General features: G+C 49.3%; 3 protein-coding genes across 9 annotated transcripts in view; 1 reads left to right on the forward strand and 2 right to left on the reverse strand.

Moving 5' to 3' along the window:
* The first annotated feature begins 85 nt into the window (after positions 1-85).
* Positions 86-16577, forward strand: sptb (spectrin, beta, erythrocytic). 4 transcript variants are annotated; one of them, XM_088356346.1, is made up of 36 exons: positions 87-363; positions 2373-2650; positions 5716-5867; positions 5950-6123; positions 6471-6568; positions 6642-6722; positions 6815-7231; positions 7304-7421; positions 7491-7649; positions 7731-8033; positions 8106-8256; positions 8328-8617; positions 8683-9263; positions 9370-9507; positions 9582-10341; positions 10497-10699; positions 11009-11099; positions 11177-11323; positions 11461-11748; positions 11848-12093; positions 12165-12254; positions 12381-12668; positions 12746-12876; positions 12953-13157; positions 13433-13656; positions 13718-13868; positions 14003-14247; positions 14320-14458; positions 14545-14629; positions 14699-14895; positions 14964-15046; positions 15201-15261; positions 15336-15553; positions 15634-15807; positions 15869-15911; positions 15980-16577. In XM_088356346.1, the coding sequence occupies exons 2-36, from the start codon at positions 2503-2505 to the stop codon at positions 16163-16165; spliced, it is 7065 nt and encodes a 2354-aa protein (XP_088212472.1). In that variant the 5' UTR covers positions 87-363; positions 2373-2502; the 3' UTR covers positions 16166-16577. The 4 variants fall into 4 exon arrangements, with proteins under 4 accessions (XP_088212470.1, XP_088212472.1, XP_088212471.1 ...); XM_088356344.1 differs by having other exon boundaries at positions 86-363; positions 14545-14895; XM_088356345.1 differs by lacking the exon at positions 87-363 and adding an exon at positions 536-732 and having other exon boundaries at positions 14545-14895.
* A 2102-nt stretch (positions 16578-18679) lies between these two features.
* LOC148384897 (synaptosomal-associated protein 23-like) lies at positions 18680-22956 on the reverse strand. Of its 3 annotated transcripts, none has more exons than XM_088399806.1 (8): positions 22789-22956; positions 21122-21233; positions 20456-20497; positions 20317-20365; positions 20116-20233; positions 19609-19785; positions 19329-19473; positions 18680-19261 (listed from the first exon to the last, which is right to left on the reverse strand). In XM_088399806.1, exons 2-8 carry the CDS (start codon positions 21176-21178, stop codon positions 19199-19201), a joined length of 651 nt encoding a protein of 216 aa, XP_088255932.1. In that variant the 5' UTR covers positions 21179-21233; positions 22789-22956; the 3' UTR covers positions 18680-19198. The 3 variants fall into 3 exon arrangements, with proteins under 3 accessions (XP_088255932.1, XP_088255931.1, XP_088255933.1); XM_088399805.1 differs by lacking the exon at positions 22789-22956 and adding an exon at positions 22597-22764; XM_088399807.1 differs by lacking the exon at positions 22789-22956 and adding an exon at positions 21344-21495.
* A 1450-nt stretch (positions 22957-24406) lies between these two features.
* The window catches only part of efna2a (ephrin-A2a), a 30150-nt gene continuing 27670 nt past the window's right edge, over positions 24407-26886 (reverse strand). For both annotated transcript variants that reach the window (XM_088399809.1, XM_088399810.1), the window contains one exon: positions 24407-26325. In XM_088399809.1, the coding sequence (XP_088255935.1) occupies positions 26205-26325 (121 nt within the window). In that variant the 3' untranslated portion in view covers positions 24407-26204. The remainder of the gene's footprint in view (positions 26326-26886) is intronic.

Below are 26886 nucleotides of genomic sequence, written 5' to 3' on the forward strand. Positions count from 1 at the left end.
TTCTGTTACACTTTGGGTGGGTGGTTCTGTGTGCGGGGGGGGGGCTATAGCCTCGCACCCGCAACACAAGACGTGCAACTTTTGTTGTTGCAGCCCCGTGTCGGGAATGTATGGTCCCTCCCCACTGAAGGCGCCCACTCGTTATTTTTAACCCCACAGGGCGGGTCAGTGGGCCGGCTGCCTCTCGGGAATGAGCTTGACGCGCAGTCCCCCACTACCCTCCCTTTTTTTCCCGATTCCCCCCCTTTCCTGGTCCCCTCCAGGCAGGCGCAACCCCAAGTGGGACCCCGATGCGTCCATGGGACCGTAAAGTGACCACCGGCTGGGACGAGAGACTCCACCTGGACGGATTTCCTCCAAAAAGTGAGTACAAAATTAAAAACGTCATATATCTCTATGGACGTTCGAAACGTGGCTGTCATCAGGCTCCCCAAAACACCTGTTGGGCCGTCAAGCACCGAACAGCACAGCAGTCAGCCCAAATCAATACTAATCCGACTTGGATTGTTTTTAACTGTTTTTGAAGTTATTTGTGACATTTACCAGGCGTCATTTTCCCGCAGCCGACCACGAGTGACTTTTTACGCACGACGACGCGCGCGTAAAAAGACAACGCGTCGTCGTGCATCAAAGTGACTCCTGTGTAAACGTCAACCAAAGTCATTTTCGGCTTGTTGTTTATGTTGTAAATGTGCGCACTGGATCGTTTTGGTCAACAAAGGGGTGTCAAATGTGAGTATAAATAACTGTTAATCAGCTTAAAACAAACTGGGTCTATAAATGTCATTTTTCATATAGAGCTAAATGTAGAACAATTTGAGTTTTACCCTCACCAAAAATTAAGTTAAACACTGTTTATAGATCCAACATGGCGTTTTTGTAGTCCCCAAATTTGAATATAATGTATAACCCAGCAGCTATTTTCAGACTTTTAGTAACTGAAATGTGTGCCTTATTTGTGAGTTATACACAAATGATGTAACAAATGATTTCCAAAACACATGAATCCAAAGTAGAGCAAGCCAAGAAATACTGGAGTTCCCTCTTTATTCCCCTTAAAAGGAAATTTGTGTGGACCAGCCAGCACTTTATAATGTAAACACACTCCAGGAATAGTTTGTAGACTTATTTCTTAAAGCGAGGCCTCAGAGGTTGCCCCTTTTTATTAGCTTGTATTCAAAGCTAGCAGTGAGTAGAAGACGATGCTGGCTCAATGTTATGTCTGGCTTGGCCACCCTCCTCTTCCTCCCTCAGTCCAGTTGCTGCAGTTGGGGTTGCAGAATGCAAACGACCTCACCCCCATCGTCTCTTATTTCGTCCCCTCGCAGTCGCAACTAGTACGCTCACCAAAGTGGTTTTGCGGTCATTGCATTGTTTTTAAGGGAATTGGCCTTTTGTGCTCCCTCCTACGAGCTCCAGTTCGGAAGGCAGCAGCACCATTTTGGAGCAACAGTGCAAGATTTTCAAGGAAAGCTAGCAAATGGACAGTTGAGGGCCGTTTGTTCATTTGTGCTCGTGTGCGTGCGGGGGGCCGATAAGCCCCGCCTCCTGACCCCCGCCATCTCCGTGTTTGATAAGGTCCCTCTGTGAATGTGTGATAGTGAGCGGTATACTGGGGGAAACCTGAAGGACGCGTCATTGAAACGCCATCCGTTGGGGCCCCCCAGCCACCCTAAAAAAAAAGGCTCAGTGCAAGGTTACTCGTACAGTGAACCCTCACTGTTTATTTGCACGGGTTTAAAAAAAAAAAAAAAAAAAAAAAAAAGCTCAGCGCAAGGTTACTTGTACAGTGAACCCTCGCTGTTTATTTACACGGGTTACAAAACTCCCAAAATGTTTAAATATTGACGTTTAAAATTAAAAATGCCTTAAAAAAAAATCTTCAAATACATCTTTAACAGTTTTTGATTAAGTAAATTGATAAATAAATCAGTAAGCAAATAATGATAATTTAATAATAAAGATCTCTATTTGCGAGAAGCGTTCATGTTGTATGCCGGCAACGGTTGGACGACATCATTCATGGTGGTGTCACTTTGGAGTGTGTGACTCCACCACTCCCCTTGACATACACACACACACACACACACACGTGATAAGGGAGCCATGGCGTCGCCTGATAAACCGCCATTCCGCGCTAAGAATGAACACGCTGTCAGCAGGTGGGTGGGGTCAAAATGACAAAATGGATGCTAAAGGACATCTATTGTTGACATCCCTTTTCCAACAAGTCAATTCTTTTTTGAGAGCAATCAGGAAACAAAAGATATAGAATTTTAAAATTCGTGTGTAAAATTTGATGAAAAAAATGTGTTAGAACTTCAAACTCAGTTCAGAAATTTGATGGGTGTCATTGTTTTTCTTTGTTGCAGACCACAACCAGGAACAGAAGCTATTTTTTCTTGTTTTTTTCTTAACTTTTTGAACGAGAGGACCTGAGGACGTCTCGGCGTACCCCTGCTCATCCCCACCCCCTTCCTATCGTCCGCTAAAAACTCCACCATGACGTCCACCACGGACTTTGACAATGCGGAGATCACACAGCAGTACAGTCGCATCAACACTCGCTTCGATCTCCCCGACGAGGAGCTGGACAACGACAACAGCTCGGCCAGACTCTTTGAGCGCTCACGAATCAAAGCCCTTGCAGGTGGGTTTCTTTTCTGTCTGTCTGTGGTGCTTCACTTTTTATTTTCCCCAACCTATTCGCTCAAGTTTTTGATAAGTTTTAGTCAAGCAAGTCCCAAGTCGTCTCGGGTTAGGTCACCGGACTGGAGTCGGCATTCCCTGAATGATTCCCGCCTTGACGGATGCGCGCAGCTGTAGGCTCGCCAGCTCGCGGCTCTTTGGAATTTTCCGCCTTAAGCCTCGACCACCACGAAGCACCTGTGCCGCTTTTTAAAAATAGACGCGTTTCCGGCGTAGTGAAGGACAGACTTGTGGGAGGACTGTCAGAAGATTGATTGTTTGAAAAATTGGGATATTAGACAATTTGTATTTTCAAAAATTCTCTGACATATAAGATGTAATAGATATCCTAGTTGTGAATGATTCATCAAGAAGGGCCGGGGCTTCACTGAACGTAAAAGAAGGAAACCAAGGCAGATGCAAATGAGAAATGAGGTCTGGTGCCGCCTGAGAGCGGCAGCATCATCATGCAAGTTACAAAGATGAAGAGGAGGAGGGAGGGAAGGAGGAGTCGGCACTAGGAAAGGAAGGCAGAAAGCCAGCAGGCGGAAGAGAGGCGAGACGCCGTCCCGTTCCTCTTCTTCAGAGTTTATTGGTGGGCGGCGGGGCGAAGATGAGCAGCCCGTGCTTGCTGCGGGCGGCGCCCATCAGCCAGCCCCGACTCCGGGACGTGAGGATCAGCCTGAAGGCCTCCTCCAAGATCCAAGACGGCAAGGATGCGAGCGGCCGCCGCTACCCGCCGGCCGAGGGCGACGCCCCCGTGCGCAGCCGGAGCACCCCGCCCGTGCACCGGGCCACCAGGAGGGCGCCCCGGGGCCGGGTCAAACCGCAGGAGCATCACCCGGAGAGGAACGGCGCCGTCCTCCTGCAGGTGCCGCTCACCCTCCCGGGGCTCACCGCCGTGCCCACGCCGCCCGCCTCCCGTCAGCGCCCTGTCCACCCGTCCCCCTCCTCATCCTCGTCGTCCTCCTTGTCCGGCCGGAGCATGAAACGGGCGCGCTGGCTCAGCTCCAGCGCATCCAACATCTACTTTAACTCCATCCTGGACGGACGTTTCCGGCAGTTGCAAGGTAGCGCGGGGTCACAGGGGCGGCTTGAGGGGGGAACCTGGGACCCGACCGAGTGGGGATCGCCCTTCCTCTTTGCATGAATTAGCCAGTCAAGCGCACGGAATCTATTTATTGAGAATGAACAAGAGCGATGGATTACAACAAAACAAGTCGGAAAACAACTAAGTACAGATACCTGAAAATGACCTTAAGTTGCTTGCTCTGCTATTAGCTAGTAATGTATTCATCCAAAGGCCGCTGTGGCTTTGCCACACTTGTACACTAACTTCAATAATTCATAGCAGCAACTTCTAAAGAGGTTTTGGGATGCCCCACCCCCCTCAGCCCACTTTCAAAACCACAATTAACGTTTTAGCTTATTTTGGCTTCTCTTTTTTTCTGCCACTAATAGTTTGATATTAAAAATGTGTGTTTCCGGCCGTCGGTTTGACACGGTGGCGATCGATGTGGAACTAAGGTCCGCTTCGGGCTCCTAGGGTTGGATTCAGCCCAACAGAAATCGTTGTGAAGTCTATCAAGAAGCGCTGAGTGTGGGGAAAAACGAGGTAACGAGGCGTCGTACACACGGTACAGCCGAGTACAGGCGAGTACAGGGAAAATCCATCAGCATGAATAAGTCATGTGTGGCCTTTCCCTCGGAGTGCGCGAGAGGACGTAAGGAAAGGAAGACTTGTCAAACACGTCGCTCTTTAGTCAGTCTTGTACTGATACGCCCGCCAAAATGATAAGCGGGGGGCGGAGTCAACTGGGATGATGAGACTGATGATGCTGATGATGGAGATTCAATCCAAAGATTTCTCATCTTAATGCTTTTGAAGATGTTATGCTGCGTACGTCGAAAGCCGTCCCGTAAATAATTTAGCCTCGTTTAATGTTATTTTGATTCAAAGGGACACATGATTATGGTATCCCCATTTTGACGACTATGAACCATAGAGCAGCAATTTAATCAACTGATAATGTCATTGCTAATTGTGTAACATGAGGAAAGTTTTTCTTCAACAAATACATTTTTTGTAACATTCCAACTTCAAATAATTACGTTGTTTCTCAATTTTTTTTTTAATCTTTGGAATTTTGACTTTCTTATTGGAAAATAACATTTAACTATGACATACTAACTTTTATTGATATTCCGATTTTTTTTCTCTTGAACTAATTTAAACTCAATATTATTGGACTTGGGCTGACTAAAACCAAATTGCGATTTTTTTATTTTTTTTTTGAATGTAGTAATTTTGTTGCTGTACATATTTCACTTGTGACGTTTACATCAAGTTTTTCCCTTGCTTGTAGTCTTAAGTGGCGTTTTGGCAGTTTGACCAAAGAAGCGCATTATCAGTTGCACACGGCAAGCTTTGTGACTTCGCCCATAAATGATTCACACGTCCAAGTCAGCTGAGATGGAGGGAGGAGCAAAAAAAAAAAAAGAAAGAAAAACTACAAAATGAGAACAAGATGCATTGACTTGAGGAGACGACGGTGCAATAAGGAGCGTCGGCTAAATAAATAATGCCGTCTTGCTGCACGCAGGACAAGTCAAGCGTAAAACTGTCGCGCCGATTAAAAACCAGGCAAATAAGACTCCGATGACGTCATCGTTCTGCGAGTTTAAAACTTTGGAAGCGCCGTGCTGGTAAATGCAACAACAATTGGAGGCTGAATATGCCAACGCGTGCAAACAAACGTGCATTAGCGCGTGCGCACTCGCTGACTTTGCCTTTTAAACAAGCGCAGCAGACATGGTGGAAAGACGTAATGAAATCACGCAGCAAATGGGATCCTCATGATTGATTTAGGGGCCCGTCTGCAGAGGTTCAAGCTGCTTGTTTTCCCTCCACGCATGCAAACATCAACATGGAAAAAAAAAACCTCCATTAATCTAATCAAATCATCAAAATTAAAAAAATAAATAAACGTGAATCTAAAATCTGACCCAGATTTCTTTTTTCCTCAGATGAGCGCGAGGCGGTGCAGAAGAAGACGTTCACCAAGTGGGTCAACTCCATCCTGTCGCGAGTCAGCTGTCGCATCTCCGACCTTTACTTGGACCTGCGTGATGGACGCATGCTCATTAAACTTTTGGAGGTCTTGTCCGGAGAACGATTGGTAAACCAATTTTGTTTTGGGGAATATCAAATCTTCTCAATAATGTCAAATACTGACAAATACTTTTTCTGGTGGGCCTCAGCCCAAGCCAACCAAGGGCAGGATGCGCATCCACTGTTTGGAGAATGTGGACAAGGCGCTGCAGTTCCTCAAGGAGCAGCGGGTCCACTTGGAGAATATGGGCTCGCACGACATCGTGGACGGTAACCACCGCCTCATCCTCGGCCTCATCTGGACCATCATCCTCCGCTTCCAGGTTTGTTTTTGGCTTTTCAATCCTTCTGTGAGCGAAGGCGCGGCAAACATCAGAACACGTCTTTCGCCTTCTCGGAAGGGCTATTTATTTTTAATTTGTGAGCGACACTGTTATTTTTAGTTCAAACAATACGGCGCTCTGCATTATTCAGTCTTTGGTGAAAAGAGGAAAAAAGTCCACATTTGACTTTTAAGCTTGAGAGAGCTAAATTTAGCCACCTCTGAGGATTTATTTGCCATGTGACTGTTCCAATCGTAGTCCTCCACACTGGGAACATTCAAGAATAATAAAAAAAAAATCTTATTGTATGTATCTTAAATCCTGTTATTGATCGTCACCCCGATCAGATCCAAGACATTATTGTGGAGACGGGCCAGGCCGACCAGAAGGAGACGCGCTCGGCCAAGGACGCTCTTCTTCTGTGGTGCCAGATGAAGACAGCAGGGTCAGTAACTCGCTTAGCATAGTTTAGCTTTCACTTCAGTGTGAATTATTATTATTATTTTTTTTTTGCACAGTTATTCCAGTGTGAACATCACAAACTTCACCACGAGTTGGAAAGACGGCATGGCCTTCAACGCTCTCATACACAAACATCGGTAAGACAAGATTTCCAAATATTTGTCATCCATCCATCATCATCATTCTTTCTTTCTCTGAAAAACCAAACCCCACTGTTTATGCCTCCCAGACCAGATCTGGTGGACTTCAACCAGCTGAAGAGGTCCAACCCGACGCACAACCTCCAAAGCGCTTTCAATGTGGCCGAGAAGCACCTGGGCGTTACTAAGCTCCTGGACCCGGAGGATGTGTTCACCGAGAACCCGGACGAGAAGTCCATCATCACGTATGTGGTGGCCTTCTACCACTACTTCTCCAAGATGAAGCAGCTGGCCGTGGAGGGCAAGCGGGTGGGCAAAGTCCTGGACCACGCCATCGCCACGGAGAAGATGGTGACCAAGTACGAGACCTTGGCGTCGGAGCTGCTGGCTTGGATTGAGCAGACCATCCTGGTGCTCAACAACCGCAAACTGGCCAACTCGCTGTCTGGCGTCCAGCAGCAGCTCCAGGCCTTCAACACCTACAGGACGGTGGAGAAGCCGCCCAAGTGAGCAGACGTCCGGCATTTGCAACGCTTCCTCGATGATTCGTACATTTAACCGTGGACACGTCCCAACAGGTTCCAGGAGAAAGGCAATCTGGAAGTGCTGCTCTTTACCATCCAAAGCCGCATGAGGGCCAACAACCAGAGGGTCTACACGCCCACAGAAGGAGCACTGGTCGCCGACATCAACAGGGTGAGGTGTCCGTCACGTGACTACTATGAACAAGTAATTGATAAACGTCAAGTCATTCTTGGTCTTCAGGCCTGGGAGCGACTGGAGCGTGCCGAGCATGAGCGCGAGCGAGTCCTGAGGGACGAGCTGATTCGCCAGGAGAAACTGGAGCAGATGGCCAGACGATTTGACCGCAAGGCAGCCATGAGGGAGACCTGGCTTCTGGAGAACCAGCGATTGGTCGCGCAGGTACGCCAGTCCCGTCGCTTCCTGACCATTACGGAGCCGATAGTCGAGAATCGCTAATTGAGAAAGCGTCGCCGTCTCCAGGACAACTTTGGCTACGATCTGCCGGCGGTGGAGGCAGCCAAGAAGAAGCACGACGCCATCGAGACGGACATCGCCGCCTACGAGGAGCGCGTCCAGGCCCTGGTGAACATCTCCGGGGAGTTGGAGGCCGAACGCTACCACGACGCCAAGCGGGTGGATGCCCGCAAGGACAACGTCCTGCGCCTGTGGGACTACCTGCAGGAGCTGCTCAAGGCCCGCAGGGGGCGACTGGACAAGAACGTGACGCTGCAGAAGATCTTCCAGGAGATGCTCTACATCATCAGTTGGATGGATGACATGAAGGTAAAAGCACCGACTCAGCAGAAAAAGAAAAAAAATTGGAACGGATGGCTTTGTTAACGTCTCCTTGCTCAGGTCCGGCTGCTGTCTTCTGACATTGGGAAACATTTGCTGGAAGTGGAAGACTTGTTACAGAAACACGCTTTGCTCGAGAAAGACGTCGCCTTGCAAGCCGACCGAGTCCAGAACGCCAGCGCTGCCGCTCTCAAGTTCGCCAACGGAGAAAGTAAGTCAGACTGGAACTTTGAAAGCTAGTCAAGGAAGTCAACGTCCTTCTGCCTCCTCCTCGTCTCCCAGGTTACAAGCCATGCGATCCCCAGGTGATTCGAGACCGGGTGGAGCATTTGGAGCTGTGCTACCAGGAACTGCTGGACCTGGCCGCTCAGCGCCGGGCCCAGCTGACGCAGTCACGTCGCTTCTGGAGCTTCTTGTGGGAAGCGGCGGAGCTGGAGAGCTGGATCAAGGAGAAGGAGAATCTCTTCTCCTCACTGGACTACGGCAAGGACCTGACCAGCGTGCTGGTTCTCCAGAGCAAGCACAGTGCCTTCGAGGACGAGCTGGGTGCTCGCCGAGCCAACCTGCACAAGGTAAAGAAAGGATTTTTAAAATGAATTTTTTTTTGTCTTGAGTCTTGCCTTTGTTTCTGTGCCAGCTTCTGACCGAAGGCGACGAGATGATCAAGGAGAACCACTTTGGTGCGCCGGTGATCCGAGAGCGCACGGATAGCGTGGAGGGCCAATGGCGGCAGCTGGAGGATCTGGCCGCCTTCCGTAAACAGAACCTGCAGGACACGCAGAGGTTCTTCCAGTTCCAAGGGGACGCCGACGAATTGATGGCCTGGCTGCTGGACGCCAAGCGGCAGATGAGCAGCGACGACACCGGCCATGACGAGTACACCACCCAGCGGCTCGTGCGGCGCCACGACGACCTGTGCAACGAGACCGCCAAGACGGCCGTCACCGTGGACGCCCTGTCCAAGCAGGCCAACGGATTACCCGAGGAGCTGCTGAACACACCCGACATCCAGCGCCGCCTCAAAGACATCAAGGACCTCTTCATGGAGCTCATGTCTCTTGCCGACGTCAGGCAGAAGAAGCTGGATGACGCCATGGCGCTCTACACCATCTTCAGCGAGACGGACGCCTGTGAGCTCTGGATGGGCCAGAAGGAGACTTGGCTGGTGGATTTGGGGGTGCCTGACAAGCTGGAAGACCTGGAAGTGGTCCAGAATAGGTACACAGACATTATGTGATTCTGATTCTAATATTTCATCTCAAAGGTTAGATGAGCGTCTCATTATTTGGATCCAAATTTAGCTGTGTCTTTTTCTTGCCTCCAGGTTGAGCATTTTGGCTCAGGATATGGCCAACGTTCAGTCGAGAGTGGATAACGTCAACAAGGCGGTGAAACAGTTGGAGGACAGCAGACACCCTCGCATAAAAGACGTCAAGGAATGCCAGACCAGACTCAACAAAAGGTGATTTCTTTTCTTGCAAGTCGTTCGTGAAGGAACTCCCAAACTAAAATCGCTCTATTGGACCGTTGTTTCAGGTGGGACGCCTTCAAGGCTATGGTGGAGGATAAGAAGAGGAAGGTGGACTCCACGGTCAGCCTGAACAACTTCGGACTGGAGTGCGATGAGACCGCAGCTTGGATCCGAGACAAGACGCGTGTGATCGAGTCCACGCAGGACCTGGGCAACGACCTGGCCGCCATCATGACCATCCAGAGGAAGCTGTACGGCATGCAACGCGACTTGGCTGCCATCGAAAACAAGCTCCAGCTCCTGGGGGCCGAGGCCAACCGGCTGGCGGCGGAGAATCCGGAGAACGCACCGGGCATCTTGGCCCGCCGGGCCCAACTGGACCCGGCCTGGGACGAGCTCCAAAAGACCCTGAAGAACCTGGAGGAGTCGTTGGGCGAAGTCAGCAAGCTGCAGTCGTTCCTGCAGGACCTGGACGACTTCCAGTCGTGGCTCTTCAGGGCTCAGAAGGCCGTGGCCTCCGAGGAGATGCCGGCCTCGCTGCCCGAGGCCGAGGAGCAGCTGAGCCTCCATGACGCCGTGCGCGACGACATCGACGGCCACGTGGAGAACATCTGTGCCATCAGGGATACCGGGGCGCAAGTCACGCTCGGCCTGGAGGATGACCCGCAGTATCGGGAGCTGGTGCAGACGCTCGGCGGTCTGGACCGAGGCTGGTACGAGCTCCAGAAGATGTGGGACCGACGCAAGAACTTCCTGGATCAGTGCCTGGGCTTCCAGCAGTTCCTAAGGGATAGCAAGGCGGTTGAGGCCATCCTCAACAACCAGGTGAGACCCTGGTTGCTACCTCCACTGAGCAACAAAAGATGGCTGAGAGATTTTCTCTCCTTAGCCGTTTGTTGGCTAGAAAGTAGTGGTGGGAAAACAAAGCTTCAAATTTGCTTCATGAACCAGTTGGCGTTTCTGATTGTGATTATTTTCAGGAGTACACGTTGGCCCACGTGGACAAGCCCGACACTCTGGACGGCGCCGAGCAAGCCCTGAAGAAACACGAGGACTTTTTGAGCACCATGGAGGCCAACGAAGAAAAAATTGATGGCGCTCTCCAGGTGGGCCGACAACTGGTGGACGGCGGCAACTTGTATGCGGGAAAAGTGCAGGACAAAATGGACTCCATCAGTGACAGGTGCGTGGTTGCCTCCTCCACCAAGTTTGAGTTTTCTCTTCCCAATGAGAACTTTGTGGAACTCGTGAGGCATATTTTTCCCTCAAATTCATCTTTGAGAAACATTTCCCGACTTGATGGTCCTACAGAGCCCCACAGGACTCTTAACTCCCACAATGCATTTGAGCAGGCAGGTTCCAACGCTAATGGATATCGATTCACTTTAAAGCCAGAGTAGACCCTCTGATGGCCTTTTTGCATTACTGTGTTTTTCTGAAACTCGAGCTGCTCTGCAGGAAAAAAAAGGCCGTTTTTTTGTTTGACTTTCAGGCACAACAAAAATCAAGCAAGAGCCCAGGAGGTGTCGGAGAAGCTGCGAGACAACCGTGACTTGCAGCACTTTTTGCAGAACACTCAGGATGTGAGTTCAGCCTTTGCCGTCGGCTCGGTGGAGCATTTGGCGTCCGCTCATGCGAGTCCGTCTCTGTCCAATCCCAGCTGACCGTGTGGATCAATGAGAAGATGCTGACCGCTCAGGACACGTCTTACGACGAGGCCCGCAACTTGCACAGCAAGTGGCTGAAGCACCAGGCCTTCATGGCCGAGTTGGCCTCCAACAAGGACTGGTTGGACAAAGTGGACCAGGTACTTACCCCACTGATGAGATCCAGTAGAACTGGACCTGACTTTGGATTGACAGAGGCCAAGAAAAACTTAAAGTTTTGATGCAGATCCAGTTTTTGTTGGCCTAGCCTGCTTAGCATGTTGATGTTTGTCCGCAGGAGGGTCAGGAGCTGATGACTTCCAAGCCCGAATTGGAGCCAGTGGTGCGGGACCGCCTGGCCACCCTCCATCAGCTGTGGGAGATGTTGGAGTCCACCACGCAGGAGAAAGCTCGGCTGCTGTTCGACGCCAACCGCTCGGAGCTGTTTGACCAGAGCCTGGCGGACATCAGGAAGTGGCTGGGTGAGATGCAGCAGCAGCTCCAGAGTGGGGCCACCGATGACGGCAGTGGCGGCCAAGATGTCAAAGACCTGACCAACGCCAACATCTTGCTCAAGAAACATCAGGTTACAAGGCCAACAATTGTCGGGCCCACTTTTTGGGAGGAGTGATGGCTTAGTGTTAGTGAATCTTGTCGTGTAAGCTAAGACGTTTTTTTTTTTCAGGTGATGGAGAACCAAGTGCGAGATCGCGCCCGGGAGCTGGACGAGCTCCAAGAGGCGCTCAGGACGCACGGCGGCGGTGGTGGAGGTGATGAACAGCAGCAGCCCGGGCAACCTGAGCTGGAAGTGGAGCAGCAGAACCTGCAGGTCCAGTTCCAGCAGCTTATCGCCCCCTTGGCCCAGCGCAGGGGCAAGCTGGAGGCAGCCAAGGCCGTGCATCAGTTCAACAGAGACCTGGCGGACGAGCTGGTGAGCCTTGCAAAATTTTTCTTTTTTTTTTTTTTTTTCTTTCATATTGACATTTCCTTTTTTTTGTCCAGCTGTGGATTGACGAGAGAATGCCGCTGGCGCTGTCGGAAGATCACGGCAACGACCTGCAAACGGTGCAGATGCTGCTCAAGAGGAACCAGGTAACCAGATAGTACAGAGCAGCATCAATACAAATGAAATATTTGTCATATGCAAAAGTCTCCACACCCCCTGTTCAATTATCTGAAAGTCCAATTTGAATTCAAGACTGAGCAAAACTTGCGCAGACCCTGCAGAAGGAGATTGAGGGCCACCAGCCCCGCGTGGACGAGGTGCTGGAGCGAGGACGCGGGATGGCGGCGGCGGGCGAGGACGGCGGCCCCGAAGCTGAGCGGCTGGCCGAGCAAGTTGCCCAGCTGGAGGAGGCTTGGCCGCAGCTGCGGGAGCAGATGACGCAACGCAAGGACAGGTTGGACGCCTCGCATCGAGCGCAGCAGTTCTACAACGACGCAGACGAGGCCCAAGCCTGGATCGGCGAACAAGAGCTCTACATGATCGCCGAGGAAAAGCCAAAGGTGCGGCCATAGCGTGGCACCGTTGGACTTCAGCCCGACTCAACTTGCCTTTGGGGTTCACCACCTTTGGTCCTCAGGACGAGCAGAGCGCCATGTTGAGTCTCAAGCGTCACAACATCGTCAAGCAGGCCGTGGACGACTACGCCGACTCCATCCGCAGTCTGTCCGAGCGAGCTCAGAACATGTTGGCGGAGGACCATCCCGACGGGTGTGCCACTTTTCCCTCAAAAGTGACTCAAATGCGTCTCGAATCAAATGCTAAGTGCTTTTGATTTTTGACGCAGCGAGAAGATCATCCGACGTCAGGGCCAGGTGGACAAGCAGTATGCCAATCTGAGCGAGCTGGCTGAGGAGCGGCGCAGGAAGCTGGAGCACACCTACCACCATTTCCTGCTCAGCCGTGAGGTGGACGACCTGGAGCAGTGGATCTCCGAGCGCGACGTGGCCGCGTCCTCGCAGGAGATGGGGCAGGACCTGGACCACGTCACGGTATTGTCGCCTCTTATATTGATATATATCTTATATATATATTATATTACAGTTTGAAAGTAGGGTTTTATACTAGAGTTAGGGTTTCAAAGTAGGGTTTAAAGCTAGGGTTAGAGGGTTTAGACTGGGGTTTCAAACTAAGGTTAGGGTTTCAAACTAGGGTTTCATACTAGTTAGGGTTTAAAAATAGGGTTTCAAAATAGAGTTAGGGTTTCTATTTTTAAACCCTACCTAAAAATATAAAGTTTGACATTTACAAAATGACTTTATCCCAGCTGTTGAGGGACAAGTTCCGTGAGTTTGCGCGCGAGACGGGCGCGCAGGGTCAGAAGCGCGTGGACGCCGTCAACCGCACCATCGACGAGCTGATTGAAGCAGGCCACGGCGAGGCCATCGCCATGGCCGAGTGGAAGGATACCATCAACGAGAGCTGGGCCGACCTCCTGGAGCTCATCGACACGCGCGCTCAGCTGCTCAGCGCCTCCTACGAGCTGCTCAAGTAAGCCAGATCCACAGCAGAAATTTTGTGGGACGCTGGACCTTTCCGCTTTGCTCTTCAGGTACTTTGTGGACGGCAAGGAGCTGGTGGTCCAGATCGGCGACAAACAGAAAGAGCTACCCGAAGACGTGGGCGACGACTTCAGCAAAGCCGAGTCCTTCCACAGGATGCACGCCGCCTTCGAACGTGACTTGACCTCTCTGGGGAAGCAGGTAAGGGCGACCTTTGCTTGAATCATAAATCCAAACATGTACGCTATCTACTGCAATGTTTAGATATTTTCTTTATTATTTTTGAAATTATTTTATAATTTTCACATTTTTTATTTTCTCCGTGTCCCTTCAAGGTGGAGCAAGTGCAGGAGACGGCGGGGCAGCTGCGCGCTCAGTACGCGGGCGAGCGCGCCGATGGTATCCAGGCGCAGGAACGTGAGGTTGTGGAGGCCTGGCGGGCTTTGCTGGACGCCTGCGACGGGCGCCGCAAGCAGCTGCTGGACACGGCCCACAAGTTCCGCTTCTACGCCATGGTGCGTGACCTCACCGCCTGGATGGAGAGCATCATCCAGCAGATCGACACCCAGGAGAAGCCGCGGTGAGCGTTTGCCTCAAATTCACAAAAACACTAAGCTCCACTTTTTCAGTCAAATATGAGTTTGGCCAACAGGGACGTGTCATCAGTGGAGTTTCTCCAGAAGTACCACCAGGGCATCCGCTCCGAGATCGAGGCGCGGGGGGCCAAGTTCACCGAATGCATGGACCTAGGCACGGCCCTGCTGGCGCGCAAGCACAAAGACTCTGCCGAGGTTGGAATCGAGTGACGGGAAATCTTTGGAGGGACTCGCCGGAATTTCTTTTCAATCGCTGATTTCAAACCATTTTTCTTGTCAAGATTCAAGAGAAGATGGTGCAGCTGGGGGACAAACGTCAGGAGATGATGTTCAAGTGGGATGACCGCTGGGACTGGCTACGACTTTGTGAGTGCAAAAAAAAAAATGTAATTGAAGAAAAAAAAGGATGCAAGCGTCATTGGGGTGTGTGTGTAGTGTTGGAGGTGTGCCAGTTTGCACGCGACGCCTCGGTGGCTGAGGCCTGGCTGGTGGCTCAGGAGCCGTATGTGAGCAGCAGGGATGTCGGCCAGTCGGTGGACGAGGTGGAGAAGCTGCTTAAGCGCCACGAAGCCTTTGAGAAGTCCACCGCCGCCTGGGAGGAACGCTTCTCTGCCCTGGAACGCCTCACCACCGTACGGCCGGCTCGACGTCTCGTTGCGGCGGCTGGGCGAATTCAGCAAAGTTGTCTTGTGTTGCCCAGTTGGAGTTGTTGGAGCTGAGGAAGCAGCAGCAGGAGATGGAGCAGTTCCTGCAAGACCAGCAGCGCTACGAGCAAGAGAGCAGGTACACCCCTAAAAAAGTCATACTGTTTATTATTTATTTTACAATACATATTTGATAGATTTTTTAACGTTAGAGTATTTCATGTAAAAGACACATTTGATCTTACTGTGTTTGCAAAATGAGCCAAGATGATTTAAAACGTTCTTCCGCTCAGGAGAGAAGACACAGGATTTGCTGAGTCGTCACAACTCTTCACAGTGGAGGAAGAAACGCTGGTGAGTCTTTGTGGGTTTTTTTAAAAAAAAAAAAGAGACAAATATGTGATAGCGGCATGGTGTATCTCCTCCAGTCCGGCATGGCTGAGCCCAGTTCGGGCTTCCCCGAAGGGACGGCGACCGTGGAATCCCAAATGAGGGAGAGCGGCTCTCTAGAGCTGGAGGCATCCATTTCGGCGGTGGGCAAGGAGACAGAGCGGGCGGCCACTTTGCCCGCCCAGACGGTGCTGCTGGAGGGCGTGCTGGGTCGTAAGCAGGGTGCGGGAGGATCTGGGAAGAAGGTGTCCAGTAGGTAAGAACCAGACCTGTAGAGATTTCATTGTTCCCTTTTTTTAAAAATTTTTTTATGTGGCTGATTTGTACATCCCGCAGGTCGTGGAACAACTTGTACTGCGTTCTGAAGCCCGGTCAGCTGGCAGCCTACAAAGACACCAAAAGCTTCGGCCAGGGCGCCACCTTTCACGGCGAGGAAGCGCTGGCCTTGACCAACGCCAGCTGGGAGCTGCTCGCCAACTATAAGAAGAAGAAGCACGTGGGCAAACTATGGTGAGGCGCACTCCAGCTCGTGTGGAAAGACGTCAACGTCACCTGTTTTCCTCTTTCACAGTCTTGAAGATGGCAGTGAGTATTTGTTCCATTGTAAAGATGAGGTGAGTTTGTTCATTTTAATTCTTGATTTTAAAAGGACAAAAGAAAAGTATTTGTATTGGCGTTTCAGGAGGAGCTTCATCATTGGAGCCAGGCCATGGCGAGGGCCATTCCATCGCCCACGGATGAAGGGGGGCCCTCGGGGGCCACCAGCCATAGCCTGCCCCCGCCTGCCTCCTCCTCCTCGGCCTCACCTGGCCCCATTGCTAAGAAAGACAAGGAGAAGAAGTTCGGCCGCTTTGCAAAAAAGAAGTGATAAGATTTGGGAGGGGCATCAATACGTCACTATTGCGTCCACTCAGTCAAGAGCACGCTTGAGAGTTGTTTTATATACATCAACATAGGTTCATTTGCCTGTATTTAAGCCAACACAGTTTAGGGGGCAGGGTCAGGGCTAGGGATATAGATATATATGATAGATATAGATAAATATAATTATTCTTTTTTTTTTTTGTTTTTTTTTTATGAAAGCACAGGAAGGGTCTTTTTACACTCAACCAAAGAACGACTTGTATTTTTGCTTTAGCCGCATGTTTGGAGGTTGCCACGTATGACAATAAAAAAAGTTTTTGTGCCTCACACAATGGTTGTGAACTCAAAGGATACTGTGCACATGAATCTGGAATTTTTTTGCTCACATTTCTCAAAAATAAATGACAGTATTACAACTTTTGGATTTTGTTCTTGAGAGATTACAACTTGTATTGACTTGTAATGTAGTGGCCTGTTATGAAGTACACTTGAAAATAGCGGTGTACCTAATGGAGTGTCCAAGTGACGTCACATATCAACCAGCCAATCAGGAGGTGGGGGTGGGCCATGATTTTTTTCCCTAATGAAGTGGCCTGTTATTAGGTACACTTAAAAATGGCGGTGTACCTAATGGAGTGTCCGCGTGACGTCAAAGTTCAAACAGCCAATCAGAAAGTGGGGGTGAGGGCGGGTGTGGCACTTTTCACTTAAACCAGTGGTGTCGACCTCCAGTCCTCGAGTGGCCGCGTTCCAATATGTTTTCCAAGTTACCCTAATTAAAAACACCTGCGTGAAAACTTTTAGCTTCTTTCACGTCCAAAAGGAGCTAAAAGTTTTCACGCACCTGCACTTAACGAGGGAATGTTTTTTTTGGGAGCCTGTGTTTTGTTCATGTACAAGATGAACATACAGTATAATATATAAGTGCAGCTGGAAACCACAAATAAATACATGCTGTCCTGATTGATGATAAAACTTGGAGGAAAATGTTTTCATGAACATATTTTAACAAGTTTGCCAGGGGTGTCGACCTCCAGTCCTTGGGGGCCGCGTTCCAATATGTTTTCCAAGTGACCCTCGTTAAGCGCAGGTGCGTGAAAACTTTTAGCTTCTTTCAGGTTCAAAAGGAGCTAAAAGTTTTCACGCACCTGCACTTAACGAGGGAAGCACACGGACACTCCATTAGGTACACCACCATTTTCAAGTGTGCCTAATAACAGGCCACTTTATTAGGGAAATATCATGGTCAAAGGTCACAAGTGTCAAGCTCTAGTACTCGGGCCGCGTTCCAACATGTTTTCCAAGTGACCCTCGTTAAGCGCAGGTGCGTGAAAACTTTTAGCTTCTTTCACGTCCAAAAGGAGCTAAAAGTTTTCACGCACCTGCGCTTAACGAGGGAATCACATGGACACTCCATTAGGTACACCGCCATTTTCAAGTGTACCTAATAACAGGCCACTTTATTAGGGAAATATCATGGTCAAAGGTCAGAAGTGTCAAGCTCTAGTCTTAGGGGCCGCGTTCCAACATGTTTTCCAAGTGACCCTCGTTAAGCGCAGGTGCGTGAAAACTTTTAGCTTCTTTCACGTCCAAAAGGAGCTAAAAGTTTTCACGCACCTGCGCTTAACGAGGGAAGCACACGGACACTCCATTAGGTACACCGCCATTTTCAAGTGTACCTAATAACAGGCCACTTTATTAGGGAAATATCATGGTCAAAGGTCAGAAGTGTCAAGCTCTAGTCCTCGGGGCCGCGTTCCAACATGTTTTCCAAGTGACCCTCGTTAAGCGCAGGTGCGTGAAAACTTTTAGCTTCTTTCACGTCCAAAAGGAGCTAAAAGTTTTCACGCACCTGCGCTTAACGAGGGAATCACATGGACACTCGATTAGGTACACCGCCATTTTCAAGTGTACCTAATAACAGGCCACTTTATTAGGGAAATATCATGGTCAAAGGTCAGAAGTGTCAAGCTCTAGTCCTCGGGGCCGCGTTCCAACATGTTTTCCAAGTGACCCTCGTTAAGCGCAGGTGCGTGAAAACTTTTAGCTTCTTTCACGTCCAAAAGGAGCTAAAAGTTTTCACGCACCTGCGCTTAACGAGGGAAGCACACGGACACTCCATTAGGTACACTGCCATTTTCAAGTGTACCTAATAACAGGCCACTTTATTAGGGAAATATCATGGTCAAAGGTCACAGGTGTCAAGCTCTAGTCTTAGGGGCCGCGTTCCAATATGTTTTGGAACATACTGCCTTGCATGTACAGTATATTGTCAATACAATTGCCACTCTGTTCAAGGTTTCTCTGTAATTGTAATCTCTGTAAAGAAGTCTTCTCAAATTGCGCCACCTTGCTGATTGTATGTGTGTATGCATGAGAAGGAAGTAGGCGAGTTCTTTAAAAAAAATTGAAATATTGCGTGCTTTCACCAGGGTCGTGATGCATATGTATAAAACAATATTTGGACTTGATGTGGCTTCTTTGTCACGTGAGAGAACAAACAATTTAATAAACAAGAGACAGTTTTGTAGCTTTATTACTGAGTACAAACAATTGGACAAAGTTTCTCAACAAAGGAAGTTTTTTTTTTTTTTTGTAGCTGAGCTAACATATTTACACGGGGAGCGGCCGCGTACTGATCACAAGACCTGAATGCTAGCAGGCTGATTGCTAGCAAGAATTATGTACATGACAATCCACGCAGAAATCCCGTCGACGGGGCGTTAGCTTGTCGCTCCGCCGCGTGAAGCACATTAAATAGATAAAAAATCTGAGGATTTCATTCACAGCTCTGCTTGAAAGAATTAAATAGATGCATCGTGGAAGTTATACACATACAGTAATAATTACACGGAGGGCCATTTTATGTGTGTGTGTGGGGGGGGTCGAAATCAGTCCACAGGTAGATGATGCAGAGCGATGGTGAGAAAGGAGACGTGGCCATTGTGAAAAGCGGTCATTACACTTTCTAAAGCAAAAGCAGGTGACCGATCCCGTATACATTTCCGATTTGGCGCTCCGCAGAGCGAGCTGCTGCCTAGTTGATGAGCTTGGTGGCTCTCTGGTTGGCTTCGTCAACGCGCACTTTGTTCATGTCCGCCTGGAAGCAATCAAAACAATGTTGGTGAGTGCCGCTCATGATAAATGAGTCGGATTTTGAGCGTCACCTTCTCAGTGATCCGGTCGATCTGTTTGTTGTGCTTGTCGATTTCGGTGCCCATGTCCATCGCCATGGATTTCAGGTTGCCGATGAGGCCGCCGACGGCGTTTAGGTTGTCCTCCATCTCGTCCTCGCGGGCGTCATTGGTTATCCTGCAATGGCGTTCAAGTGACCGCGCCAGCATGGCATTTACATTTTCCAACAATAAACATCTGACCTCATCTCAAACCCCCCCCCTCCCTCCCCATCCTGCAAGGAAAAGGACAAAAGGTGGAAGGAAGACCGACCTCTTGACGTAAGGTCCGGTCGGTGGCGGCGCGTTGACTTGGCCGGCCTGACCGTTGTGAACGCCGGCGGGTTGCTTTATCACCACTTTGGAACCGTCGCCGTTGCTTTCGTTGCCGAGTCCGCCGCTGATGCCCCACGTGCGCTTGTATCGGGAGTCGTTCTCGATGGAACTCACCCTAGGGGGGGCACGGTGTCACAACCGGCGAGGGAGAACGTAAAGCACACGCAGGACAAAGCCCTTCCCCTACCTCATCTTTTGGTAATCGTCAAAGAATCCTTGGCTTCAATGCGAGCGTGTTTTGGGAAGAGCGGTTGTCGATGTTACGAGTGTCATGTTTGCAAAAAGCCTCACCAAACTTTTGCGTTACTTTTTAGCTCAATGCAGTTTCACACACAATTCTCAAATCAACTGCTTTCATATTTGTGTGATGAGACTGATTGCTTCAAATCTAACAGACACAACAGTTAATGTGTCATGATTACGTTTGTCAGCAGAGGCGGCGTACCTGTTGCACGGACAGATGCAAAGTCCGCAGCACTTGGAGAGGTCCGTCAGGTTCTTCTCAGCTAGCCGCATGTCCTGGTTGATCTGGTCCATGCCGTCCTCCACGCGATTCAGCTGCTCTGAAAGACCGAGCGGGCCGCTTGCCGTTAACCGCCATCGTGGCCAAAATTTGAGCGGCAAGGGTGTCAAGCATCATACACACCTCCTTGCTGGTCTAACATCACCATGGTTTTGATGCCAGTTTCTTTGCTCTGCAAACAGCAAAAAGCAGGACAGGATGTCAGAAGCGTCATTCAATTCTGTTTGCTCGGTCAGGAAAGCAATCAGGCCGCTTTTCTCACCTCCTCGGCCATTTGCAGCATCCTGCGCGTGCTCTCCAGCGACTGCAGACATCACATGCATACATTTCATTTTGGATTCTTAATTCATATTTCCAAAGGAACCCAACGTCTCTTCCCTAAGGTGACAAAAGTGTGAGGAATAGAAAACAAGGTGCATGCAAAGAACCTGGAATGTGGTTGCTCCTATTTTTTAGCAAACTATGAGTTCAAAATGACTTGGGCAATTATGCTACAAGACAAAAAAATAAAAAAGTCGAGGTTTCAAAAAAGGCCCTGGTCGGATTCTTCCAAAAAAGATCATTTCAATATGTGAATAAAAATATTAAATGAATAAAGATGACATCGAGAGTGAGTTAACTGGTTTCTGACCTCCACTGAGCAGAAGGCGACAAGATGTCTGCCAAGCAGGCGTAGGCACAAGGAAGGAAGAGAGAGACAGAACAAGACGACATCATCGAGCACACGCACAACTTGCAAACAGGAGAAGTCTCGTCCGACTATGCCCTCGACAATACAGTTTGTCAGTGGGACATTTTTTGTACACGTTACAAATGTCGAGTGTTGACTCAAGGCAGCTTAGCAGGATCGTTGCGAATATTCATCGGGGCTTTCGGTGTCTGCAATTTGCAGATAGGATCAGTTTCCTGCTCGCGATGCCTTCCTTACCTCATCCGTCACTTGGTTGGCCCTGGCGGCAATCTGCTCCACCGTCATGTCGTCCATGTTGCTGTCCAGTTTGGACGCTCCACCCTTGGCGCTGAGCTCGATCGTTTGCGGCCTGAGACGGGACACAAAGAGAGCTCAAGTCAAAGGAATAAACAAATTCTAGGTCACATTTTTTTCTTCTCTTATCGCACTCTGTACTGGAGCGCCAGATTTTTGGCTTACACTCAGCGCTCGGAATTTTAGTACGAGGAAATAGGTGAGCTGCTTTAGTCGATTTTGCTTTAAGTGATCGGCTGCTCGAGGAAAGCCAACTTGCAACTTCCTCCCACGAGTGCACGTTTGCGATGTCACAACAAGGCCCCTTTCATATCTTTTGCTTTTGCCGGGCTGGCTCTCGACGCGCGCTTCCTTCGTGATGGGCTGGCTTCGTTCTTTCTTTCATGGCTTTAAGTCAACGTTTAACTTGTCTCGTGAGGGATTTACGGCATCGCTGTGGTTTAAGAGCAGAGAAAATGCAATCCAGGCGGATTGTGACCGTTAAAAGCCGTTTGCAGACGTCTAAAAGTAATCAAACCACATCAGCAAGCCCCGACTTGCTCTCTTCAGAGGATGTTGCCAAGTGTTCAAAGTCACTGCTTATGTAGTCCCCCCCCCCCTCCAAATCAATGCGACAGTTGGCACACTTTGGCACACAAACAACAAAAACTCTACAAGGCCATCGGGGGAGCGAGGAAACTGTGGAGGAATTCTGCTTCCTTCGCTTCCTTTGCCAACGTTTCCCTCGGAGTCAAAACTGCAGCGACGACACTTTGAATGGAAAAAGCAAAACGGAAAAGGGAGCATCTGCTTGTCAAGAGGATTTTTTTTTTTTTTTTAAAGAGCTGCTTCTTTTCACATTATTATTAATTCTAAGAGTTAGTTGCATTATTATTTGGTTTTAAAAACCCAACATTTATACAAAAAAACAATTTCAATTGGCCCACATGACTCTGAACAAACAATGCAAACGAGGCTCATGTCCTCCAAGTTCTGGTTCTTCTACCCAAACCTGTTCCTCCAGATCTTGGTGCGCTACACAATGACGTCTTTACTGTTTTCTACCCACGCAAAACTTTACAGAATTCACCTCAATAAGTGCTTTTTTTCCTCTCAGGCGGCATTGATGTAAATAATTAGGGAATACTTTAGAATCTTAACTACACAGAAACAAAAACACTATAATCCATGTTTGGGGGGGGTGATTAAGGGAAACAAGATAGAAGTTTTCAAATTAGGGTTATTTATTTAATTTAAAAGGGCTATTTATTGATCTAGCCGAGGGGGGGGGGGGGGGAACTTGATACAGGTGACGTTAGCGTGAATGACGTGCTTGAACGTGATCAAACAAATGCGACATTAAAGGTAAACGGGTTCAAACCCAAACATTCAAATAATCGTGTCGACTGTTATAAAAAAGACACAAAAAAGGACCTTACATTGTACTTGTAGAGTGGCCGTAGACAACCGGCTTGGATACGAGCAAAGTCGTCCCACGGAGGCGACCTGACCTGGAGGAGCTAGTCGGCTAAAGCTAGTTCCGCTTTTCCCTCACGCCGCCACCCAGATAAACAACGCCGGCGGACGGGGCGAAAAGCCGATAAAGTCACTCGAGGGCGGTCAGTACTTACCGTGAAACCCTCCCCGTGTCGAGGTTTTTGAGCCGGCAACTCCTCCTGGAGTCAGGTATGTGAACTTTGCGAAAGCGCTAACTTTCGGGATTCCTTCACTACGCTTCACTTCTTCTTCCTCGGCCACGCGCACGTACGCTCGTATGCAACGCGCGCGCGAGTTGCCTCTGAGGCGCTACCTCCAAGGACCGTCGGAAATTTCTCGATTTTGACAACGATTGCTTTAATGATTAGTGCTTTATTTTAACACTCACTTTAAATAATGAACAGTAATTTCAATCAGGATAAAAATATTGTATTGGACGCTAGGTTCCATGTCCAAACGTCCAATATCTAGGATCAAAACTTCTCCAGAGAGCAGAAGAGTTGCCGTTTTTCTCCACACGAGGGCAGCATCTACCCTTCAACTACACTTCCTTTTAGGCCACGTCGATGTAGTTTTTTTTTTAAGGGGGTGGGGGGGGGCTCCTCGTGCGTTGAATCTAACTAGCTGTTTTGTGTTAAAATTGATCCAAGAAAAAATAGTAACATCATAGTGTGTGAAGTAATGCCCTAAATATTTGGTACTGTGATTAATTCAGGTGAAATCAAAAATGATCATTGCAACAGCAGGGTCGAACCACAAACTCAAATTCATGAATTTGGGACATGCTTTAGCATCGCTTCACATCTAATGTTGTATGTTTTGCACCATTCTCTCCATTAAGTGTTAAAAGGTGCAGAGCTCTGCCTTGCCATGTATCTTTTATAGAGTCTACATAACATACATTATTCAGCAATAACACACGGCCCCATCTGGACCCGCGCGCGCGCGTGTGTGTTCTTACTCAACTTTTTCCTGACGTTTTATCATCTCACGCCATATCCGACAGTGCTTGAATAGCAACTAATTCCCTCTAAGGTATACAATGTATGGATGCGTGGCTGCAGATGGCACGTTCGAGATCAAGCTCTTTCATCACGGTCTTGCTCATTAACAAGGAGGGGAGCGCTGCCCTAATTCCATAATTCCGTAATAAAAAAAGGGAAGTGAAAGAAGAAGAGGAAGAAGGAATTAGTCTATTGTCTTGAAACGAGAGCGAGGAAACAAACAGGGGAGTAAAAATGTTGAAAAAAGAACTGAAGATACGTTGCCATCTGTATTTGCTGGCGTTCCTTCCTTGGCTGCAGCCCAAACTGACGCTTTCCTGGCCAAAAATCTCCTCCTGCCAATTATTGTTCCACATGCAAATCCAATTAAAAAGGAGAGAGGAGGGGGGGGGGGGGGGGTAAAATAATGAAATGATGAATTGGACGGCGAACGGCAGCGTGTTTACCTTACGCGCGGTAATAAGAAATGATGAGTTTCCATTCTCATCCCAGGAAGCGCATCTGTTCATTTGCAGGCCCACTTCCGGTTGGAACGCAGCCAACTTTGCCCATCATATGGAAAATCAAGCTCAAATTACCATGGGCAATTTTCAATGAAGCATTCATTTAACAACGTGCAACAGGGTTCTTTCCATTGCCAAAAAGCGTGTTGCAATTGTTGGCCTAATTGCCAAACACAGCATCCTTCCAAACCTAAAACAGGCACGGAATCAATAACCAGACAAGCACAACAGAGAAATGGCACCGGTGGGATAAAAGACGCGTCTTTTTCATTTTTATTGTTTGTTTGTTTGTTTTAATCTTCCACAGGCTACTCTCATTCTCACCCTCCCACCACTGCATTCCACGCAGGAATCCTTAACAGTGATTTTTTTTTTAAATGCTACAAAAATAAGAGGAAACCGGGAAGGAGGTGCTTCCCCTTGTTTGTGTGTGTGCGTGCCTTGTATCGTGTGCTTTTCTACATCTCATCCTCAACTCACAAGAAATTAGTGGGAAATGGCGTCAGGAAAGTTGCCTTGTCTTAAATCACAGTCCATCAAAATGAACTTGTCAGAAAGATGCCACCGTTTTAAAATAAGAGATTATTTCCATAAAATGACCATGTAAAAACTGTCAGTTTTCTACTAATTGGATTTTGTAGGAAATCCTACTAAATTCTTGTGAGGACAGGCTGACGTGTTTATCTGCATGTGTGTGTTCACAGTGCTTTGCTCTTCCATGTTTCCTTCCCAGCAACAACCTCCCCGCCCCAATCTTTTGACATTAAACCACGAAGGCTACCGAAGACGACTGCATGTGTGTGAGAAGTGTGTACATATGTGTGTATGTGTGTTTGTGGAGCTAGCACACACGCCACAGTCCACGCGCTTCCTTCCCTTCAGCCAGGTTTCAGGAGCCGAGACCGGGGTAAGCGTCAACGTCCGCTGCGGTCCGGTTGAGTCTCTCGGATGGTTCAGTTTGTTTTCACCGAGTGGGTCCGTCGGATCTGCCATTCTGGATACTCCCTGAACTACCACGTGGACGGCGTGAAGAGAGAGCATCCTTTTAGAAAGTCTCGGGAGGACCGAGAGTGGCGGTAGAGTGCTTCCGGTTCCCCCCATGAAAAAATAGAGCATCGATACAAACAAGATTGTTCTGAGGGTTTCACAGTGGTCATGCAACTTGCGTGTCGCCACCTCTTCTCTTCATCCCCTGACCCGAACCGCCATTTAAAAAAAAAAAAAAAAAAACAACACCTCCCGGTCCCGAGAACCCGTTCCCCTCCTGGACCTCGCCGGTCTGAGAGAAGTGAGCGCAGTCGTAACGAAACACGTACACAAAGAGGTGGGTGACCGGTGGTACATTCATACGGGAGTAAAGTCATGGTTCCGGAAGTCACCCGACCCGTTGGACTAAGACAAGTGCAGACTGCGCCCGTGCTGAGAGCAGGCGGTGATAAATGCTTTCGTTTAGAAACAACACACAAGACAAGAAGACGTCCCAGCTGAAAATATACACCAGACCTCGCCGGGCCCACCCACGAGTTTACTTAAAGTCGTCACCGTGCACTCGCGTGATCCGGTTCTGTTTAGTCGACGGCAATTGGATTAGCTTGTACAAAAAAAAATGCGGGCATGGCTACTTGCGCTTCAGGCTTTGGGAGTACAAAAACTGTTTTGTGCATCCGGGCCGACCTGGATGGATGAGAAGTTGAATCGTATCCACGGCTACATCTACCTGGTCGATCGTCACATCCGAAGAAGATCCTGATACGAGTGAGAGGACATTTCCCAGAGTGCAACAAATCTGGTCCACCCTGCAGACTCGCCAGGCCCGCGAAGGGGGCGGGGACAGGGGGCTGGCAGTGGTGGTGGCTGGTGGTCGCATTGTAGACAAGTGGGGGTGGGAAGGGGAGGTGGATGGGGCGAGCAGGGGTCAAAGGGCTTCCCTGAGGGGTGGGGGTGGAGTTTCGAGGGAGGGACAGCCAGCCCTGTCCTGCCCGGCCCAGCCTGGCATCCCGAGGCAGGAGCTCCAGGAAGAGGGTGAGTTGGGGGTGGGGGGGGTCACTGCCAGGAGAAGAGTCCCAGCAGCAGCCAGGCTAGAGCGGCTAGAGGGATCGCCGAGTCTGCCCTCCGGCTCGGACCGCCGTCGGTCAGGAAGGGCTCCGGGGAATCGTATCCCGAGCCATCTGAAACACACAAACCAGAGGCGACAAAATATCCGATCCCACCAAAAACAGCAAATCGGCAAATACTTTTGGGAATTGACTTGTTGCAATATGAACGACCGGACCAGGATTTAAACCGGTTCCAAACCCAACTCGAGCATATGGCTTAGTGAAATCATCGGGAGCCGGTGGGAAAAGGCAAACGCGACTCTGGCTGCAAGAGGAGAGGCAAAGCAGAGCGACGAGAGGCGGGAGGAGGCGAAGACAGCCCAGCTCTGCGGGGGGTTTAACCAACCTAATTACAGTTTAATCACAGAGACTCGCCGAATCTGGAGCAGAGAGCTGACACACACACAAGCCACTTGTAAATGCACCATGCCGCGACTTGCCACGCGAGATGGGTCGTAATGACGGACACATATCACTCCAGAATCCAAGCAACGGAATTGATGTCGTTTTAGTCATTTGGAAGGAAGGAAAACCATCCAAAGCCTGGAAAGCTGGCACACACACGTCCTCCCCCCCTTTTCCTCCCACTGACATCTTCAAAGTGTGTCACCATCAAGGGAGGCGAGTTA

This window comes from Syngnathus floridae, chromosome 16 (genome assembly GCF_059516105.1).
Source record: "Syngnathus floridae isolate MCC-2025c chromosome 16, RoL_Sflo_1.0, whole genome shotgun sequence".
Classification (NCBI taxonomy): Eukaryota; Metazoa; Chordata; class Actinopteri; order Syngnathiformes; family Syngnathidae; genus Syngnathus; species Syngnathus floridae.